General features: G+C 43.0%; 2 protein-coding genes across 2 annotated transcripts; both read left to right on the top strand.

Moving 5' to 3' along the window:
* The first annotated feature begins 473 nt into the window (after positions 1 to 473).
* Positions 474 to 14,689, top strand: Nxf3 (nuclear RNA export factor 3). Its single transcript, XM_075958498.1, has 19 exons — positions 474 to 477; positions 4,501 to 4,675; positions 4,862 to 5,012; positions 6,609 to 6,692; positions 6,775 to 6,885; positions 7,159 to 7,258; positions 7,431 to 7,519; positions 7,915 to 8,024; positions 9,529 to 9,565; positions 9,872 to 9,940; positions 10,010 to 10,065; positions 10,210 to 10,317; positions 10,445 to 10,503; positions 10,742 to 10,857; positions 10,958 to 11,000; positions 11,599 to 11,671; positions 12,156 to 12,329; positions 12,903 to 12,963; positions 14,420 to 14,689. Exons 1-19 carry the CDS (start codon positions 474 to 476, stop codon positions 14,687 to 14,689), a joined length of 1,890 nt encoding a protein of 629 aa, XP_075814613.1.
* A 5,192-nt stretch (positions 14,690 to 19,881) lies between these two features.
* On the top strand, positions 19,882 to 21,464 carry LOC142841346 (protein BEX2-like). The gene is made up of 3 exons (XM_075958184.1): positions 19,882 to 20,014; positions 20,337 to 20,415; positions 20,828 to 21,464. Exon 3 carries the CDS (start codon positions 20,833 to 20,835, stop codon positions 21,217 to 21,219), a length of 387 nt encoding a protein of 128 aa, XP_075814299.1. The 5' UTR covers positions 19,882 to 20,014; positions 20,337 to 20,415; positions 20,828 to 20,832; the 3' UTR covers positions 21,220 to 21,464.
* Positions 21,465 to 22,728: the final 1,264 nt, after the last annotated feature.

Below are 22,728 nucleotides of genomic sequence, written 5' to 3'. Positions count from 1 at the left end.
AGAGCATATCAGCAATCTGATGTTACAAGTACGGAAGAACGTGTGTGGTTCACATGGGGGCACTCGGAGCTCTCAAAAACTAAAGAGCACAGTACAATGTAACCAGTACAGAGCTGGGTATGCCAAGTTCTCTGCATTTGTAGCAACAAGTACCAGAGGCCCAAGCTGTCACACTCTACTTGGCCTCTGGTTTGTGGTGGCTCAAATTGAAGCACTCTCAGAGTTTTGATTGGTCAGACCTTTAGGAGGCAGTAAGAACAGGACATTGGTCTACTCTGCCCAACCCCAGGGACCTCCTCTCTATGCCCTACTGAATAAAACTTCCTGTAAGGACTTCCATCTTGCAGCTGACGTTTGGAGCCTGCCTTTCTCTCTCTCAACAGCTTTCCTCAGTTTTTCAGCTCTAGGCCACACAGAGTCTCCTAAGAAGAACACAGTGAGGACATTTGTGACAAGGTACTTCAGGACCTACCATGGGTAAGTTGAACAGCATGGGGTGTTTGCCCAGGTTTTCTTAGGGCAGGGGTGATACTGCGCTTTCCTCTTCCTTTATGGCCCTTAGGTGACCTCTTTAGGAACAGAGTGGGGGTGGGGTGGAGGGACCCACAAGTTGTTTAGTTTCCACTCTCCAGAAGACAAGGATCAAATGAGTACCGAGGTGATTGTCATGTTTCTTTATAGAAAGCCTCTTGTGGAGGTGAAGTGCAGTCCCCTGCTTACCACTCCCTCACCCCCAAAGCCATTCAGAAGAAAAAAATCTGAGCTTTAGGTCATCTCCAGTCTAGGATTTGAGAAATAGAAAATATGACCTAGAGAAGGGTTTGGTGGAAATTAATATTCTTCATATTCATACTAGTGTTAATAAAGGAACAAGGAAGCAACCATGGATTGAATCTACTTCAGTCATTCTGAACATTGCATTATCCTTATAGAAGTTTCTAGATACTTGCTTTATGTTGTGTGAACAGTTCTGAAATGTCTTACATGTGTGTAGGGTTCCATGTCAATTAAATACATTTGTTATCTATGTATATATAATATATAAAATCATGTCTTACCTTTGTACATAAATGACATTTCAGGCTTTCCTTGAAGTCTTGGGCTAAAATGATGCTTTTGCTTTTTGCCTATTTTGTTTCTGAAATTGTTTAAATCTTCCTTATACACATGAACTATTTTCTGGTAGATTTATCTGTTGTTAAATGTTGAAAATTTCCCCAAATTTTGTATTTGTCCACTTATTTTTCTCTCCAGTCAATTTTATTTCTTTATATTAAGATATGCATGCAAGTGCAGACTTTAATACCACCTTCTTGTTTTATTTTTAAGACTTTATTTATTAAGCATACAGTGTTCCTCCTGCATATATGCCTTCAAGCCAGAAGAGAGCACCATATCCCATTATAGATGGTTGTGAGCCACCAAGTGGTTGCTGGGAATTGAACTCAGGACCTCTGGAAGAGCAGCCAGTGTTCTTAACCTCTGAGCCATCTCTCCAGGCCCATCTTCTTGTTTGATTGAAACTTTTTAAAATACTTTTTTTAAAATTGAAACTTTATCACTATGAAATGTCCTTTCTTACTATTTCGTTCCTCCTCCCTTTCTCTCATGCTGTGTCTCACACAGCCTCTGCTGATCTTGAAGTTTTTATGTAGGCAAGGATGACCTTGAACTTCTGACACTTCTGTCTTCTACTCTTAAATGCTACAAGAGAGTGCCATTACCCTTACCCCTAGTCTATGCTGTGCTGGCCAAGGAACCTACAGTCTTATTCATGTGAGGAAGGCAATCTATCAACTGAACTATATCCCTGTCCCATAGAATTTCTTTCTTTCTTTCTTTCTTTCTTTCTTTCTTTCTTTCTTTCTTTCTTTCTTTCTTTCTTTCTTTCTTTCTCTCTCTCTCTCTCTCTCTCTCTCTCTCTCTCTCTCTCTCTCTTCTCTATTTCTTTCGTTCTCTCTTTCCTTCCTTCCTCGCTCCATCCCTTCCTCCCTCTTTCTCTTTCTTTCACTTTTTTCAAGACAGGGTTTCTGTATGTAACAGTCCTGGCTGTCCTGGAACTCACTATGCAGACCAGGCTGGCCTCAAACTCACTGAGATCCACCTGTCTCTGCCTCCCAAGTGCTGGGATTAAAGGTGTATGCCACTACCACCCAACCCAAATATCATTCTGTAAAATTTACTTTTTCTATTTCCAATATAAACCTGCAGTTGGATAGTACAAAATTATATTTGTTTTGTTATTTTAAAATATTATATATATATATACACACATATGTACACACACACACACAATACGACTAAGCACAAACCTTTGTATTAAGACTGAAAGAGGCAACCCAGCAGGAGGAAAGGAGTCCCAAAAGCAGGCAAAAGAGTCAGAAACAGCCCCTGCTCCAACTGTTAAGAGTCCCACAAGAACATCAAGCTACTCAGTTATAACATATGCAGAGGGCCTAGGTAAGTTTTGTGTAGACTCCATGATTGTCAGTTAAGTCTCTGTGAGCCCCTAGAAGGCCAGATTAGTTGAGTCTGCACATACACAAATCTGAAGAAAAGAATATTAGGACCTATTCCTCCCACTTGTACACATGAACTATTCTTTATTCACCCCTCCTTCCACGGTTTCCATCCTCTGCTAATCACATGATACTTGCTGCTTCTAGGAGTTCCACCTTTTAAGCTTCCACATATAAGTGAGAATGTTTTGCCTTTTTTATTTAAAACTTTTATATAGAATTAAATTTTATGTGTTTGAAAGTACATTTGACAGAATCCTTCCTTTCATTTGTTCTCAGACAGGGTCTCATTATGTAGGCAAGTCTGGCCTTGTACTCCCTAAGTAGCTAAAGCTGGGCTTGCGTTCCTGATTCTACTGTCTCTACCTTCCAAGTGGTGACTTTCAAACATTTTCCACTATACCTGGCAGATGGAATTTTTTTTTTTACATAGTCAGACTCTGTCTGCCCTTTGATTTGGAATATTTAACTTACTTTTAATAAAATAATAGGTTTAATTTGGTACAGATATGTTCTTTTTATACATTTATCTTTATTTACTTTTATTCTTTTATTTTTTATTATATGTTGAGTTACCACCACTACCCGGCATACCTTTATTTTTACCTGTCCTCAGACAATACATGATCCTTGCACCATTGTCACTCTTTACCCGATTTGTCATGTGCTTTCACTGTATGTGAGGTAGGAAACCCATATCTTCTTTATTATTTTCCCTTTTCTTCTTCTAGTCTTTTTTCATCGTAGTTATCTGAGATAGGCATATGCATTCCAGAAGAAGTATTGTATTATATACTAAATACTCAGGTTTGCCTATAAATTTATCAATGTCACTGACTTTTCTTTCTTGCCTGGAAGTCTCTTTGAAGACCAGCTTGACCTTGAACTTACGGAAGTCTTCTTATCTCTGCCTCCTAGGGGCTAGTATTATAAGTGTGTGCTTCCAGACCCCAAAGGGATGTTTCTGATTTTTAAAACATTCATTCATTCATTCATTCAGTGTATTGCATGGGTACATGTTTGGAGGCCTCAGAACAACAGGAAACTTGAGGAAAACAGTGCTCTTCATGCACAATGTGTGTCTAGGGACCTGAGCTCCAGTGCTCAGGCGAGGTGGCAAGCCCTCTACCTGCTGAGCCGTCTCACAGACTACTTCTGTTTTAGTTGAACTTTTTAAGATTTATTTACTTAATGTAAGAGTGTTCTGTTTGCATTTATGCCTGTGCACCATATATGTGCCTGGTACTTGAGGAGATCAGGGGAACACATCAGATTCCCTGGAACTGGAGTTACAGATGGCTGTGAGCCACCATGTGGGTGCTGGGAACTGAACTCCCATTCACCACAAGAACAACAAGTTCTTGAAATTTATGAGATATTTTTTTCTCAGTGTACACAGTCCTTCTATTCTATTTCTGTTTTTTATTTGAACTTGAAACATCTCAACTAATGTGTTAGCCATGCTTGCCATATTTTCTTTAACTTCTTCCCTTCTCTTTTCCTAGTCCTCATGATAATATTTGAGCAAGACACAGCCTGGATATTTTGTTCTGCTTTATGTATCATTTGTCTAGCTCTTCTTTCAGGCAGGGAGTTTGCCTGTGATCCTTGAACCATAAAAAAAAACCTTTCAAGATAATTTTTGTTATTCTTCAAACAGAAGAGAGGGTCAGGATTGAGGAATGAAACATAATTTGTCTCAGATCACTCTGCCTGAGAAGGGCAGGACAGTCAGGAACATCACAGAGCAATTGTTGAGCCCAGACCTTGACTGCTGTGTTTGTTTTCTCTTTAGCTCCCTGCCTCTCATCTCCCAGGAGGTGGAAGCACAATGAAGGCTTTCAGTATTTTTCACACTGATTACAGATATTTGGGGGTGGGATATTATAACAGCTAACATCCTTCATTTGCCATTATATTTCCCCAGTACCTTTTTTTTGGGGGGGGGTACTATACATTAATGTCTTGATTTTAATTTAAGGGCACAGTTCTGAAACTAACCCTTATCAAAGAGGAATGAGATGTCGGGGAATTTTCCGAAGGACATTTTTCAACTCTACTGAACACATCAGTGCTACAATGCGTACTTCATTCTCTCAGCAGCAAGGTGGAGAGCCAGCAATGAGTGATCCTCCCATAAATACTAGAAGAAGATAGTAAGTGACCAGTCAGTATGATTGGAATATACCAGGCTAGTGAATGCATAACACTGTAGTTAAATATGTCATTTATATCTCCAAGTGGTTGAGCAATCTTTCTGTAGCCTTGGTACAAGTGGAGCAAATGGTCTATTGGAGAATTTCTAAGTATATGTGGACTACTTTTACTTTGTTTCCTGACAGCACTCCATATGGTATTCCACCCCGTCATCAGAGAATCAACTTACACAAACGAAACCAAATGTATATTAACAGGGAGGGATGGCCAATACCTCCAGGGAGAAAAATGGAGGACAAGCAAGATGACACCTCAAAGAACTGGTTCAAGGTCATAGTAAGTACCCCAGAAAATGGATCTAATACTCAAAAGAAGGCAATCAAGAGGGGTTGTATTGAAATTGAGTAGAGTTATTGGGTGCTTTTTTTTGATACAGTGGAGTTGACAGAGGAGTCCACATGCTGAATCAATTAAGGGGCAAATCAGACAGGCAATGAACACAGACCAGGGTGACGGTAGGGAGAAGTCAGGGAGTCGTGTGTAAGCAAAGGAAGAAATCCGTGTGAGAAGATATAACAGCTCTACACTAGATGCCCCAGTTATGCTAAAATTGTATGTGTGTATTGAAGAGGTAGTTGGCAAAGTGTCTTTGGGGTCCCTATTAAAGAAGGCTAGTTCTGCCATAGGTAAGATCTCTTATTATGGCTTTATAAATGAAATCATATTATAAATCTCAAAAATCAGAGAATTAATAAAAAGTAAATTAGCTATTGAAATTTAAAAAGTTGATTCTCATATCTGGAGTTTTTATTGAAGGAAACTACCTGAATGAAAGGCAAGTAGATTCAGGAAATCCACAGGTGATATAAAGGAAATAATAAAATTTGTTCCATCTTTAGAAATTGCCTTAAAGCCTAAAAGCAAACATATTTGAGTCCTTCCATTTTACGGCTTTCTTTAAGTAAAATTAACAAATAATAAATCACATGCATTTAAAGTATATAGCTTAACACTACTTGGCTCACATCTGTGAAACCATTTTCCCAGTCAACATGCCCATCAAACACATCAAGCATCCTTGCTTCCCTTTATAATTGTTCTCTTCCATTCTTTCCCCATATCATTTTTTTTTCAATCAACTCTTGGTTAGTTTTCTACCACAATAGATTTGTCCATATTTTCTAGATTTTTATGTAAACAACTCGTGTGTTATGTTATGAGCTGAACTCCTTTGTTCGATTAACTTTGACTTTAAATTCCAATGTGCCACATACATGTAATCCCAGCTGCTCAGGAGACTAAGGCCAGAGGATTACTCATTGAGACCAGCTTGAGCAATGCCACAAGACCCTCTATTAATGTAAAATAAGTAACAGTGAAATAAAAAAAATATAAAAGTTTAGAGCAAAAACCGAATACTTGATGCAAACTATAGGTTTTATTTTCTTTCTCTTTACAGACAGCACTTTCCATAGGCCAGAGAATGTAGCAAGGATAAGTATTTAAGTTTATAGAGGTTTATCATGAATTAGTTAGATAATTTCAATTCTGGCCAGTCTGTTTTCATCCTTTTTACAGTATTTCCACCGTACATAGATAAAATGAGACTTCTATGCCTGTATCATATTGGTGTCTATAATGTATATTCAGATAATGATATTTTGTTACAGCGTCTTTATTATCTCAAAAGAGTTCTGAAAGTAAGTACTCGAAACATAGAGTTTTAAGACATTAATTATTTAATACTGAAACACCTGGTAGAAGCATGAGTGTTTAAATCTAGTTTATTTGTTCCAATAACTGTACTTTTGCCACATTAATATATTTGCTCATTAAAGAGTGTATTATGTAATTACCTTTCATGCATGAAATAAACAAATAAATTCCAATGTGCCAATATTTTCTCCTATTCTTTTTTATGTTTGATTCTAGATTCCCTCTGGCATAAAATACGATAAGAAGTGGCTGCTGGGTTTGATTCAGAGCCAGTGCAGTATCCCTTTCACTCCAGTAGAGGTAAGAGGAATCAGGACAAATGATGGCTCTATGAACCATGACATTTGCCCATATTCTATTTCTCTCACCCTTATCCACACAGTTTCACTATGAGAAAATGCACGCCCAGTTTTTTGTTGATAATCCCGACATTGCCTTTGAACTAAAAAATATCAGTGACAAGATTTGGGATGAGTCTAATAATAAGGTATGTGTCAAGAGTGTGACTGTGACCAATTGCAAGCCAGGGTCAATATCTTGTATGATTCCGGGGCGTCTCAGTTCTCAGTGTCAAACCAAACTCTCATTTGTTCTCCGCAGATAAGAATCTTCATCAGCCCCTGTGATGAACCCCACTTGGTGACAGAGCTGAAGTCAGAGAAGATGGACCGAATGAAGGTAATGTAGGATTAAGACATTTTATATACCCACAGCTGGGCCTGTGCCTTTCCCCCATCTCTTGTCCCTTATATCACTTCTGCTTCAGAGTCATGGAACTCCCTCTGTGATTCTGAAGCTGGCTGTGAACCAACAGGGTGCTACTTCTCAGCAATGTCTTAATATGCCGAGACTCCCATTTGTGCAAGGTGTGATTGGCAGCAGTAAGTCTAGAGGAAATAAGGGTAGAAGGGGCTGGCTGGTGTGGAAATTTAGGAATTGTAAATTAAGGAGAGGTTGGTGCTGGCAACTCCTCTGTATCAGCTCTGTGTCAGCCAACTGCCTCTTCGCCTTCTGATTCTCTGTTCTTGATTCCTGAAGACTTGTTGACTCATCCTACTGACTTGTCACTGAATCTTAGAAGGTGCATAGCTCCATCCCTGGATTTTTATGAAGAGGACACGACGCAGGTAAGACCTTACACTTGATGCTGCTTGGAGGGTAAGTTTGGTAGAGATTAGCTAGTACTTAGTTTGATCTCAAATATTCACTGTTGTTTCCTTTCACTCTATTTTTTTCTATTACTTTAGATGTTGCCCTTGAACCAGAGTGACAGTAAACCCTATCAGATGTTTGGCTTCCCTGATACTAAGGCAGCGGCCCCTACTGTTGACAGCCTGGATGAATCTGGAAATGAGGTGAGACATAATACTGAGATATTATAAGAAAGGAGAAGTGGTCATTGGAGCTTTGACAAGAGGCAGGGAAGTGGATTTACTGGTAAGGGACCAAGGGAAAGAGCTGAGGGTTCAAGAATCCTTTGCTTTTCTTCTCTTGATCCATGTATTTATTCCCATAATTGCAGATGAAGTCTGCAGGGACGGTAGTCAAGGGGCAAGATGTGGATCCAGAAGAGATACGTGCAGACCAAAGCTCTCTGAGTACTACCATCCCGGATAAGTCCAGTAACATAAAGTCAGTTGTATCTTCAAGACGAGCAGCTCTGGTCTTTTGGGAGGACCACAGACCTCACCCTCAACTCTGTCTATATCTTCAGCTGTCCCCACGCTACTCCTCCTCCTCCACTCACGTAATCTGGGGTGTGATTCCTATGTCTGAGCACTTAGTCTCCTCCTGCGGGCACTCCGGTGCTTTAGAAAGATGACACTGGGCTCCTCCCCTATCCTAACCGGAGCTCCCTTTTTCTTACTCTTATAAAGTCCCTTCATCTGTTCCAGGCTGCCCTGAAGGCTCTGTTACCCCAGGATGAGGTCAGGGGTTCTGAATGATGATAACATTACCTACTTTGGACCACTGTTGGGGTGGCTTAGTCCTCTTGGAAAGAAACATGGGTTCCCTGAACTAAAGATCTAGAAGTGGGCCAATGTCAGACAGCAGAGGGCTCCCTGGGTCAAGAGGAACCTGTGGAGAACCAAAGACGTCTCCATCTCTTCTGTCTTCCTTATCTACCTACCTACCTTGCTCATCATCCTACCTAATGTTAAAGAGGATCCCTGCATAGCCTGGCATAAGCAAGTTGATTCCCTAGGTTAGACCCATACTCAGACACACACAAGTAGAGAGGACCTCCAGGAGAGAACATAGTGACTATAAGAGCCAGCTGCTACTGGGGAATGTCCCTTTGCCTCAAAGAGGCTCATTGCTCCCAGAATGAGCCCCGCATAGGAGAAAATATGAGCCTGCATTCAACAGTACCTAATACTGTGAAGTCTTCGCTTTCATTCTTGCTTTGGGTCCCGGGCACAGTCTGGAGAAGATGAGGTAAAAGATTGCTGCAGAGGAGCCCTTTTCCCCTCTATTACCAGTGACCCCTGACCTTTAGTACCAGGCCAGACAAAACATCCTCCATTCCGTTTGTGTGGCTTCCTTTTTCTCCTTTGCCTCTACTCTCTGTGTCTCCCCCACATCTACCTGACCTACTTTCAGTTCCTTCCTGTTACTATCCCCATGCTTTTCTCTTACTGCGTCCTGAGCCATGCCTTTCTCACCTCCCTGCCCCAGACTCCCTAGAATGGTGGGCACGAGCAAGGTGACAGAGTCCTGGGCTCTCATCCCATGCCTTGCTCCCTGCAGAGCTTCCCATGGAGACTGTGAGGAGGGGAAATGAGTCCTTGGAGCTCTGCTTCTCCAACGTGGCTTCTTGGGAGCCTGAAGAAAGGAATTAGAGCAGGGAGTGCAGGAGCTACCCAATAAGAAGAAGAGAGAGGAGAGCAGCAGGGAAAGACAATGCTCTTTCTTCTTGGTCATTGCCACAAGGACTGTCTTTTCACTTTCAATTAGTTTTAAATGGTTATATCTGTGTTCCTATATTTATATGTCAGAAGATGGATAAATACATTACAAGTTAATGTATTAATCAGACATGTTATCTAACATATATTAATGAGACACCATGCAATGATTGTACATACATATACACTACATAGTTCTTAACCAGGTTGCATTTTTTTTTTGGTAGTTCAATTCTGGAATTGTTCCCCAAGTTATTAAGCCTGGTAAGTGTATTCCTTGATTATTAGTTTCTCTAACTGGGCCTGGCAGTACATCCAAAATGCTCTGAAAGCTAATAGGTCTTGCTTAAGTTAAGGTTTTTGAACCTGTCCCTTCAAAGCGATATGGAGAAGTGATTCAGATTCACGGGAGAACTTGCCAAAGGCAAGTCATGATTCCAGCCTAACGTCTATCAGTGACATTTCCAGGGTCCTCTTCACACCTGACTTCCCCATCTGCAAACACATCCCTTTCCCTCATCATCCAGCGTCATCTGCCAGCTCTACATTGAGTTTTCTTGCCTCCCACAGGAAGGACAGGAATCTCCTAAACCAACTCTCTGTGGCCTCGAGGACCACAAGAGTTTACCAACTTGCAAGGTGAGGAGAGAGGTTTGAGTTTGTGTATAAAATGGTTCAGAACCCACATCCTGTTTGCTTTTATTTCAGGGGAGTTTTTTTGGATCTGAGGCTGTAAAGACTCCGGTCCTACAGTTCCTGCAGCAGTAAGTACCTCCGGGAACCTGACAAAAGGGAGTCATGTGGGAAGTGAGGCTACAAAATTATAGCTCTACTTGATAAAACTTTGAACTCTCATTTGAGGCCCAAACTGATGTGATTAGCCTATCCTATGACTCCGCCCCCAACAGGTATTTCTTCATCTATGACAATGGAGATCGGCAGGAACTTCTTAATGCCTACCATGCTGAGGCTTGCTTCTCTTTGACCGTCCTTTTCAGTAACATGGACTCATCCTCGTAAGTAGCACAATCAGCTCAAGCTATGACCTAGAGCACTGCATCCCACCCTCCAGCAGATACAGGCAGTCCCTTGGAGCCCTTACACTCGCTGGACCACCAGTTCTGTTTCCTTCTTTTCTCCTAGGAGCAACTTGTGCGGGTACTTCAAGCACAGCAGAGATATGAAGGTTCTCAAAGATCCTTGTAAGTGTGTGACGGGCAAGACGAGACAGTGTAAAGAGGGCTAGAGGGCACAATCACAGATGCCAGAGGCTAAGGTTCCTGTTGTTGCCCTCCCCATTTCTGACACTCTGTCTTGATTCCAAACCAATAGCTGCTTATTCCTAGACCCCTTAGGCCATGACTCTGACTGGGAAATGGTGTGTGAGTGTCCAAAAAGCATGTGCGACTCCAAGGACATTTTTTTCTCTTCTTTTTACAGATATGCAGCAGCAGCTGCTGAAGCATAAAAAATATGAGATTATTTGCTTTCTTCATACATTGCCCAAAACTCAGCATGACCTCACCTCCTTTGTGGTGGACATATGTTTCCAGACAGTAAGCCCCTGCTCCTTCTGTGGGCCACAGCACATACTCAGAAAGCTGAGGATGGGGAGAAAGTTATGCAGGACGCTGAGCTCATGCATTTCCCTTCCAGGAAACCATGCTGTGCTTCTCTGTCAGTGGATTGTTCAAAGAAGGTGAGTGTCTGCAGAATCCGCTCTCCAGACCCTATCCCACTCCCTGCCCTAGATGTGGACCCCTGAGAACTCCCCCAGCTCCCCTCATTGTGTGCCTTTCCTCCCTTGTGCTCTCCTGCCCACAGCACCCTGCCCATAGACCATCCCGGTCTGACCCTGACCAAGGGCTGTGCCTGTCTACCCCACAGCTCCTGGGTGAGGGAGGGCACGGGAGCTGTGGGGTTGGTGGCTCTCATTCCAGATCCTTACTCTGACTTTGGGCCAGTTGCTTAACCTCTGCATTTCCATGTTTGCAAATGTTGCTTATTAAACTGCCCCCCTACTCCCCACCCCTGTAAGGGAGATGCGAAGCAGAGACCAAGTGAACACAGAAAGTGGTGTTCACATAGTCCAGCATGGGGTAGGGGTCCCATCAATGGGAGTGGATCTTTTCCATTGCTGCCAGCCCCCTCCATTCTTGTAAGCCATTCCTGACTCCAAGCCAAATATTGAGTGGTTCTTGGCTTCTTTTTGTGTAAGACCCTGACTGGAGAATGCCCTGTGAGGGTCTAAAGCATTGACAACTCTAAAGGCACATTATTCTTTCTTGTCCTTGAAGCAGAGGGCAGTTCTCAGGGTTGTGTTCACGCCTTCACGCGGACCTTCATTGCTACCTATGGCAACAGTTCTGAGTAAGTGCTGTGTTGTGGATCGGCACTCTCACCCGAGTCTTGGGCTGTGCAATGTGGTGGTGGAGTCCTCAGGGTATGACCAATATGTGGAAGGGCAATGGGGAGAGTCAAGGAGTAGTCTAGTGTAGTGGCTGAAAGTGTAGACTCTGGGTTCAGACTACCAGGCTTGTTCTTGCTGTACCACTCACTTATTCTGTGAATTTGGTCAGATCACATTTCCATTTGTAACTCTGTCTTCTAAAAATGTTGATTATGTTGTCCACCTTTTTTTTTGCTGATAAAACCGTTATTGGATTAATGTTGAATCTCCTGTTCTATTGATATAGACAGTCTGCAACAGTGTGCTCCCTCTCTGGGAGTATTGTTGATAAGCAGGGAAGAAAAGCAGTGCAAAGCAGGAATATGGGAACGGCCCAATTGCGGCTCAGTGAGAAGCTTATTTTGTCTGTTTTCCCATCCATCTCAGGGAATGTTTTCCCTTCAGCCTTTGTATCATCAACGACAAGCTGCTTGTGAGGGATGTCGAAGGGCTTCCCAGTGCCTCCATTGCCGTGGCCACATCTTCTTCCGGCTGTTTGCCTGCCCTCTTTCAGGATCAACAGAAGATGGAGCAGACATTCTCTACACAAGCTGGGATGAATGTTGAGTGCTCTCAGACGTGAGTGTTGGTGTATACAATGAAGTAGTGTGAGGTAGGGGTGGGATAATGAGTTATGGAAACATACAAGCTTTTCTTCTTTATTTCATTCACTATCTTACGGATCACTTTCTTCTCAGTTAAACAGTGGGCTAACTAGCTATTTTTTTTAAATATTTATTTATTTATTATGTATACAGTGTTCTGTCTGTGTGTATGCCCACAGGCCAGAAGAGGGCACCCGACCCCATTACAGATGGTTGTGAGCCACCATGTGGTTGCTGGGAATTGAACTCAGGACCTTTGGAAGAGCAGGCAATGCTCTTAACCTCTGAGCCATCTCTCCAGCCCCTAACTAGCTATTTTAAATAGCTATTTGATAACTCCCTGAAATCCATGGACCCTGTTCATGAATGAGACACATTTGGATTTTCAGGAATTTGCTTATATTATGGCACAAGTGTCATCTTGCCGAATATCTTGAAGTATATGTAGAGGCATGTTTCTGTCGCATAGATCAGGACACGCCTTTGTGTTGTCAGTGTATCTATTCTTGTGTCTTGATGCATACTGTCTGGTCATACTCTATCACAGGTGCCTTGATGATGAGCAGTGGAATCCCAGCAAAGCTAGTCAAAACCTTGCCTGGCTCCAGGTGAGGTGTGGGAATTCAGGCCAAGCGAGAAAAGGCCAGGTGGCTTGGAAATGATGCTGGTATTCTTGCATCTGCTGGTCTCCCAATCGCGTCCTTCAGTTTTCTACAGCTAAAGCCCCGAGCATACCTTCATGCAGACAGGTCCAGGATTCTAAGAACAACACACCAAGAAGAAGTTCCTAGGTGTCACTATCTTATCTCTTCAAATCTTTGTTGTTATTTTGTTTTAGCACTGTAATTTCCATGTAAATGAATTGGGACATCTGGGAGCTAAGGCACCCTGGGAGCTAAGGTGGAGTTTGTAAAGCTAACTCTCATGTATCTAAATGACCTGCTGCTTGTGTATTTGCCATGGATTTCTGGATCATTGTTTCTTTCATTATAAATGTTATTAAATTTGTTGCGCATTTCATGTTTCTGTAATATAGTCTGCTTTACTCTCACTTGCATATTGTCCTTTCTCCTTCTTACCCTTCCATCTTTCCTGTACGTCCTTGTCTCACACTCATGGTTTTTGTTTGGCACAGGGCCCCTCTGAATATAAACCGGGCCATTTATGTGACCATGTGTTTGGAACTGTTCACTGGGCTCACTTGTGGGTACATAGTTAAAGACAATGACTACTTTTCCTCTAGAATCCATCAGTAGCTGATAGTTTAGCAGAGAGGGATAGGTCCCGATTCTGTGACTGAGCAAGAGGTCCGGTCTTGTGTAGGCCCAGTGGAGGCAATCTTAGTTGCTAAAAGATTGTGATAATTGTGGCATACTCAGAAGATACTATCGATGTTGCTAGTTATGTTAAATCCCTTCAAAGTTCACTGGAGGCAGACCATATTACAAGAATGAGGACCTCCAAGGAAGAACTGTTGTAGAGACTGAAGTCCTAGTCTCAATCTTCGGCTGTATGGTTCTGCTTCTGTAGACGATAGAGCTTCCTCTGTTGAACATACTCTCTAGCCCTGTTAAAACTGAGTACTGATGTTCTAAGTGCCTAAAGTACTAATCAAGTATTTCATGCAGATATCAATATTCTGTTATTAGCAATACAAATTTATTCAAAATTAAAAACAACATAATTGGTAGGATATATTAAAAGACACATAAAAGCCTGTGAAGAAAACTGATTCCCATATATGTTACTGTCATACTACAAAAATTCTTGGTATAAAAAGAGGTAAGAGTAAGGAAATTATTAGCTTTGTATTTTTATTAAAAACAGTCATATTCAGAAAATCTATAAAATATATTCAACCACTTAAAGTACAAAAGTAGCCACAAACACTGAGATAATTTAGAAAAGGAAAATAAAGATTAATATTTTAAGAAAAAATAATGTCCTTCATCTGTCTAGTCCTAATAGAACCGGGCAGGCCTTTGGTTTCTCCTTCCCTTACAGGACAGGTGGCCCCAGGTGGCATGTAGGAAGAGAAACTGCGGGCCTGCCCCCCTCCATTAGGACCAGGCAGGTGAAGAACACCTACATGAGTGCCTGGGGCTGCCTGCCCTGGGCCGGGAAGAGAAACTGCAGTTGACCATAAATATATGGTGGGGTGTGGGAGAGCCAGAGAGCCAGAATGGCTCATGGACTGTGGAGAGAGGCAGATCTGAAGAGGGAAAGATGGTGAAGAATGGGCTGATGTGGGAAGCTTGCTTGTCACTTGTGGCCACGGTGACATCCAGTCTTGGGCTGCTGCCAAGGGCCATATCTGTGTCTGTGGCCCTGTAGCAGCTAAGATTTGTATTGATGTCTGTGGCACCTGTTGCTGCAAAGGTCATGCATGAGGATGCTCAGGATCTGGGCCGACATCTGAGGCCATGCTGGTATCTGAGGGTCATGCCGCTATGGGGCCATCCTGATCTAGGTGGCTTGCACTGCCTCCCAGGGCCATGGATACATCTAGTGAGGACCATGCTGGGTCCATGGCTGCACCATAGCAAGGGTGTGTGTTGATGTCTGTGGCTCCTATTACCACCAAAGGCCATGCAAATGCCTAAAGTCTACTGGTATCCAAGCATCATGCTGCTACCTGAGGCCATGGTGATGTCAGCACCCAGGCTGCTGCCGAGAGTCATGTCTGGGTCTGTGGTGGGGTTTGTATTGATGTTCATGGCCCATGTTGCTCCCGTGTTGCTACCAAAGGCCACATGGATGCCTGGGTTCTAGGTCATGTGGGAGTCTAAGGGACATGCCACTGCCAGGACCGTGCCTGTTCTACCACTCAGGGCCATGGTGTCATCTGGGTCCTGGTTGTGGCTGAGGGGCCATGTCTGGGTCTGTGGCTCCATGATCTGTGTTAATGTTCATGGCTCCTGTTACCATTGAAGATCATGCCCCTCTCTGGGGTCTGGCCACCTAGGGCTTTGTTGAAGTCTGGTGATGATGCTACTGCTGGGCTCATGCCAATCTGAGAGGTCCGTGCTGCCACCCAGGGTCCATGGTGACATCTGGGCCCAAGCTGCTGCTGATAGCCTTGTCTGGGTTCTTGGTTGTACGATAGCTGGGGTCTGCATTGATATCCATTTCCCGTGTGAAGATAGGGGCACATGCGAACCTTGTGTTGAAGTACAAAGACCATGAGGAGTTGGCTCTACCCTCACTGGCCCAGTGAGAGCCAGGCCCCCATTACCCAAGAGCTGTTCCCATCCCTCACCACAGGCATGGGAGAGCTTGCTCTGCCCCTAGCCTGAAGGCGGTGGTCCCTTAGGCCGAGACCTACTATCTTGGCTACCACCCAGGCCCACCTCCAGGGCTTTGAATGGGCATTCCTGAACACATACCCCATAATATGACCTGCTGGTATACATGAAGAGACTGGACCCACGAACCACATCTGCAGGATCTCCATGAGGTGGGATAACAGCAGGCTATCTGGGAGGAATTTTGGTGAGGGTTCAGTATTGATGGTGTACCAGAGGCCAGAGATCTTGAACCAGACCAACAACACATTATGTAATGAAAATTTGCAAGCAAAGCTGTTTGGACAAAAGGGAATACTGCATGAGACACAGCTCTCAATAACACTGAGACAAATGAAAAGGCGATGGAGAGGCAGGAAAGATGAAAGAGCAAAGTGGGTTTTGTTGTTAGCTTTTCTTTTTGTTTATATTTGTTTGTTTTTAATTAATATTCTTATTTGGATCATTTATTATTTATTTTTAAGTTTCCCTTTGTGGGGGAATTCTACAAGCGTGAAAAACAGATATGGAGGAACTGGGAAATGAATGAAAATGGAGTACATGATGTGAAAGCCCCTAAGGAGCAATAAAAAGCTATGCTAAAAAAAAAAGAAAAGGATCATTTGTGTATGTGTGTAGGTGTGCACACATGTGCATCTTTATTTGGGTGCCTTTAGTTGTCTAAAGCTTTAAAAATATGTACTGCACACTGGGTAATTTAAATCTACGGAAATTCATTTTCTCATAATCTGAAGGACACAAATCCCAAGCTAAAGTGTTAAAAAGACCTTGTAAGATTTTCTTTTTAAATGTTTTAATTACCATAAAGCTATATGGTCTCCTTACAGCAATTTCAAACATGGGGGTTTAGTAGACACTCCTCTCCCTCCTTCTCACTCCCCCTCCATCTTGGACCTTTCTACCCCTAGCAATCTCATTTTTGTTTTCACATCATGAGTGTTCTATCATGGCCCACCTCTTCCTTAATACCCTTTTCCCCTTTCATGGCCCCATTTCCAGTTTGATGGTACACACACGCACGCGCACGAACAACACACACACACACACACACACACACACACACACAGGAACATCAAACGCGACAACCTACATATGAAAGAGAACCTATAGCATCAATCTCTTCGAGTGTGTCTTGTTTCACTTAACATATGATCTCCAGTTGCATTCATTTTAATATAAATATGAGACTCTTAACTATACAATTATGTTCTATATCTGTGGTTTGAGATAATCTGACTTCTTCCTTTCATTTTGAACCCCTTTATATCTTTCTCTTGCCTTATTCTTCTAGCTAAGACTTCAAGAAATATATTGAATTAAGAGTAGAGAGAGCAGGCACCCTGTATTCTTCCAAATTTTAGAGGAAATGCTCTCTTTTGCCCCATTTAATATAATGTTGGCTAAAGGTTTAGCATAAATAGCCTTTATTGTTTTGATTTGTTTTGCCTATTCCAACTTATTTTAGGACATTTTTGTGACTTTAAGCCATTCAGTGTACAGTATTTTACTAGAACAGTTTTAGTAGACTAATGCATTACTATAGAAATATAAGACTACACATACACATGTACAAATCATCTTTTTTCTGAAAATAGCACTCTTTACTTTTCATTTCTAAATTAATATTGTAATATACTCCCATCTTTGTGTCCTCTTTAAACATCTAGTAGTTCACTAACTCTGATCTGTGTTGGACATATCCTCTCATTATGGAGGCATTCACCAGAGTGTGGTTGTCCTACCAGAAGTCACACTGTTAAAAAACTGATCATCTCTCCCCCACAAGCCATCAACTGTCCATAGTTCCTTAGTTAGGAGTGGGAGCTCATGAACCTTTTCATCGGAATGCATTTAATCCTATTGGTTGAGAAAATTTGCTTCTGTGTTCATCTGGGACACTGGCTTATAGCTTTCTATTTCTGTTATGTCTTTATCCATATTTGATGTCGGTATAATAACTGGCTTCACAGAGTTTGTTTCGCTGTGTTCCTTCCATTTCTATTTTGTAGAATAGCTTAAGGAGTGTTGGTAGTAGACCTTCCTTTAACATTTGATAGAATTCAACAGTCAGTCTTTCAAGTTCTGGGATTTGCTTTGTGGAGGGACTTTTAATTACTTTCTCAATTTTGTTGCTTTTTGTGTGTCTTTTTAATTTGGTTATATCACCTGGTTTTAATTTCAACAGGACATAGGAGTTTAGAAATTTATTCATTGTTTTGAGGTTTTTCATCATTTTAGGCTAAAACTCTTCAAAGTTTCCCATAGTCTGGACTTCATTGAGTTCTGTTTTAACAACTCCTGTCTCATCTCTGATTTTATTTACTTGAGTTTTCCCTCTCTTTTATTAGTTTGGCTAAGATGTTGTGAGTATTGTTAATCTTGAAGATCCAACTCTTTGGCTGTATGCATTGCTGTTTTAGTTTCTATTTCATTAATTTTTGCCTTAATTTTATTATTTCTAGCCATTTTAAGTTTTTTTTGGACAGTATCCCACTATGTAGCTCCAGCTGGCCTGGAACATGCTGTGTTTACCAGTCTGGCCTCAAACTCACAGAGATCTTCCTGCTCAGTGGTCTGGAAGTGAAGCAGTTATGATAAGGATTCCAGGAGCCCACACCTCCAATGCCCCTGAAGAGTTGACAACCAGAGCACAGAGTGGATTCTACCCAAGCTGGGTGCAAACAAAAGCAGGCAGTCTTGGCATCACCGTTTCCCCTCATTCAACAGACACTCATGTACTTTAGATGAAGTCTACAAAAGTTTAGGATACCTTTGTGGTTTCCAGTATGGGCACAGACCTCTAATCTATGCAAGAAGATAATTCACTGGGGATGGACTTGTGGAAGAGTTGGAGACGAGAATTCAAAGGGGAATTCTCTGTGTGGCTTGGAAATATACAGCGGGAACCTGAACATAGGAAACTGGGGGCTCTGGAACTTGCTGCTAGGGAAACCAACACCCTCCTAGCCTCTTTGCAGAGCAGAGATGATCTACCTTCTATCCCTCAGCCTGCCTTGGTACTCTCACAGCTTGTCCCCTTCGATTAGGTCCCTAAAGCTATCCATAGTAATAGTCATTAATTTTCAGTTGCTAGCAAGAGCCTTTCTACAGTTAAAAATGACGGTAACTGTAGGATAGAACAGAACAGAACTGGTTCCAGAAGGGAAAAAGATTGTTGACATAAAATTGCTATGCTCTAACAACTGAACTTGTTTCTTTTTTATTTTATTTATTTATTATGTATTCAGTGTTCTGCCTGCATGTATGCCTGCAGGCCATTACAGATGGTTGTGAGCCACCAAGTGGTTGCTGGGAATTGAACTCAGGACCTTTGGAAGAGCCAGCAAAGCTCTTAACCACTGAGCCATCTCTCCAGGCCCCTGGACGATTCACTTAACTGATTCTAGAAACACAGATTGTGTACAGGGAGATTCACTATTTTAAAATTTTTTTCCAGGGAAAAATTCAAGCAAACTAGAATGTTCTAAAAATAGTTTGAGCAGCCACAGAGGTGGCTGAGAGGCTAAGAGCGCCGACTGCTGTTCCCGAGGTCCTGAGTTCGAGAACAGCTCGCTCTATGTAAATATTGGAAAAAAATTAAAAAGTAAATAAAAATAGTTTGTGGCAATCAGAATAAATATATTTTATCCAGCACAGGTGGGCATAATGTTTTGTTTATATTTGTTTGTTTGTTACTGTGTCAGTTTCAAACGTTTAGTTCAAAAATAAAGTTTCTTGCTTTTCAAAATTGAGGTATGAACATGTGTTGTTTTGAGAAACGGTCTCATCCTGTGGCCCAAACTGACTTGAAATTCACTATGTAGTCTACAGTGATCCCAACACTGGTCCCAATTCATGTTGAATCTCCTAGTTCACTGTCCCTAGTGCCAGGATTTCAAGACTGAGGCACCAGTTGTGGCTGATACTCATTAATATTTAAAAAGAAAATAAAGAGAAATTAATAGAAAGGATCTATACAGATGTAAAGAAGGGAGAAAGCAGATTGCCAGATTGTGGGTGTGGTGGAAGGTGCAGACTCTCCCTGGAAACAGGGAAGGGAGAAATCCAGCCTCCAGACGGTGATGCCACTTGTGGGTCCTCAGATTGGCGAGGATCTGGATGAGTGATGGCTGAGGCGTGACTTGCATGCTCACAGAGGGAAGCTGGGCGGAGCCTCTTGTCGAACTGGCCTCCTGAGCTGGGGAGCGAGCTTGGCTGTGACGCGGGGCCCTCACGTGACCCGGGGCTGCAGAAAGACGCAGCCTTGGGTGCAGTCGTCACTCGCGTCTGGACACCAGCTCCGTGCTTCCCTGCGCACGGCGGGCTGGCAACGGGCCCTGGGCGAGCGGAGCAGGTAAGGGGCCCGCATGCAGCGGCCCTGAGGGCGACAGCCTCCGGGTGCAACGGAGCGCACCGGAGGACCGTGCAGCGGCACCGCGGCTTTCTGCACCGCAAAGAGAACCGTGGCTGAGCCCGGGAAGGGGCGCCCCTGGGCGGTCGGGTGGGCCTGTGGAGGAGAGCGCTGAACCTAGCCCTAGAGAGTGAAGAAGGAGACTGGCTGATGGTGGCTGAGGGAGGCGGGGTAAAGGGGACGGGCAGTGGGGATGCAGGCGGAGGGGTGCAGAGTGCGGAACTGAGTTCCACACTGAGTCGCTCCCATCCCACCCTGTCTGCAGGTCTGCTAGCCGAGAGTCGCGGCGGAGCATCTGGCAGCGACAATTGAGAGGAGATCTACGCGGCAAGGGATAGGCCCAGGTCGGTTCAGGGGCTGCGTGTGTGTGTGTGTCTGGGTGGGGAGGAGGGGCTGGAGGAGCGTGCGGGAAGCCCAGTCTGGAATGTCAGATACCCCATCTATTCCTTCCCACCTTCCATCCCATCTTTCACATTATACGTCCCATCTCCCCCACCACCCACCACCCCCATCCACTAACTTCGTCCTCCATTTTGATGCCTGCAAAAACCTTGGAGATAGATCTACAGGGAAAATGGTGGGTTGTGGAGAGGGAGGGGATGGGACTGGGGGCCCCCTAGAGGGCGTGTTGGGCCTTTCAGGTAGGAAAATAAAATTGAAAAACAAAGTAAACATATGGACATTCAAGATAGTGAATGTTGAAAATGGGCCTCTGTCCTCGGTGCTGAACCTTTGAACAATTCCCTTGTCTTCCAGGAGAAATGGAATCCAAAGAGGAACAAGGAGGAAAAAATCTCAACATGGAAAATGACCATCAGGGCAAGGAGGAAAAGGAAGAAAAGCCGCAGGGTGCTAGGAAAAGGGTGCAGCCTGTGGTCCTGCCTCTTGAAGCTGAATACTCTGCGCCTCGAGGAAATCGCAGGCGCTTCCGCATTAGGCAGCCCGTCGTGCACTATAGATGGGACCTGATGCACAGGGTCGGAGAGCCCCAGGCAAGGATGAGAGAGGAGAACAGGGAAAGGTTTGGGGAGGATGTGAGACATCTCATGGAGAAGTTGAGGGAAAGGCAGCTGAGCCATACTCAGCGGGCAGTTAGCACTGACCCCCCTCACCATGACCATCATGATGAGTTTTGCCTTATGCCCTGAATGCCTGTTTTTCTCTCAAGATAATACGGGGACCCCTGCTTCAAAAACTTAATGTTTGTGATGTACGGTTGTAAAAATTTTTGATGTTACTTGTTCCTCATGGGTCTCCGCGTACTGCCAGCTTCTAATTGAAACTTGTGTTTTTGATTCAGTCTTAATTTTTTTGTTGTTAGCAGAATTTATCTAATGCATGGAAAGAATCTCAGTATATATTGTGGAACTAATAAAGCAGATTTAAAAAGCAATCTTAGTATTTATTATTTAAAGGCTACTTATATATGCCAAACTCAAAGGAAAAGTGGTGGAATTAAATTGTAAAAAGGTTTAATACTGGGACTCATTTCAGTGAAAGTGAGGCAGAAAAACAGGAGACATTTTAGTACCCTGGGGCCCCCATTTGTTTTTGGTTATACCCAGCTTTCCGTGGTCTAACAATACACTTTGCTACCTATTCCTTTCTCCTGTGTGCATACACATAACCCTCTCCAAAGAATGAAGCAAACAATGGCAGAACCCCTTCAGCCCCTCACCTGCGGCCTGCTACACACACTCCCATCTCTCAACAAATAATCGTGTGTTACACCCAGGTAACAATCACACTTAGATTGTTTCCATTCAAGTGAATTCTCAAGGTATCTGGCTGTGGAGAACAGAAGGGCTGATCCTTCTGGCTTAGACTGGTTTGGGATATATGCACTTTAAGGCAAAATTATATCCTGCAGTAACTTTTTAAGGATAATTCCTTATTTAGCAATGTATGCCTATGAATGACTGGGCATGCATATTAAAATCGGATGCACGGTGACAAGGGACATATGTATTAGGGAAAATGAATGCATGACTTGATCTGTCAATCAAAGTAAGAGAATCACCTAAACTATGTCTCATAGTAACCTTCTCTTAAATCCCATGAAAGGAAGCCATGAACTATAATGGGGACCTTGAGTGTTTTCACTCATGTGGCTTACTGTCAATGCTGACAATGTATCCCTCTGTTACCTACACTATTGCTTTGCTTTGATCAAAATTCACCTTGCTTCTTTAGCAAATTTGGGAGCTCCCCCCCAATTATTTGGTTAAGAGACCTGGGACCTGTCAACACTTTGCCCAGATCCTGACCAGTAGCAAAAAAAATTGATCTTATACTTTTCACGCATGTTATTAAGTACCCAGTATGAACAACTCAAAGGGAGAAAGGATTTATTTTGGTTCCTGGTTGCAAATAGTTTCCCCTATTATTGTGGGGGGGATGTTGTGCAGCAGAGTAGCTCACACCACTGTGGCTGGGAGTGGGGGAAAGGGAATGAGAGTGAACATCACTGTTTCTGCCTTCATTCCATCCCTGACCCCAGCTAATGGGATTGTGCTGCCCTCCTTATGGGCAAGTCTTTTTTGTTGTTTTGCTCACCTTCATAGAAACAGATGTTTATGTTAGTAATTCTCTGGGCACTTCTCAATCCAATCAATTTGTTGTGAGAAATACAGGCTGATAAAGCCTGGGTGGTTTAT

This window comes from Microtus pennsylvanicus, chromosome X, assembly GCF_037038515.1.
Source record: "Microtus pennsylvanicus isolate mMicPen1 chromosome X, mMicPen1.hap1, whole genome shotgun sequence".
Classification (NCBI taxonomy): domain Eukaryota; kingdom Metazoa; phylum Chordata; class Mammalia; order Rodentia; family Cricetidae; genus Microtus; species Microtus pennsylvanicus.
This window is presented reverse-complemented; position numbering and strand designations above follow the sequence as displayed.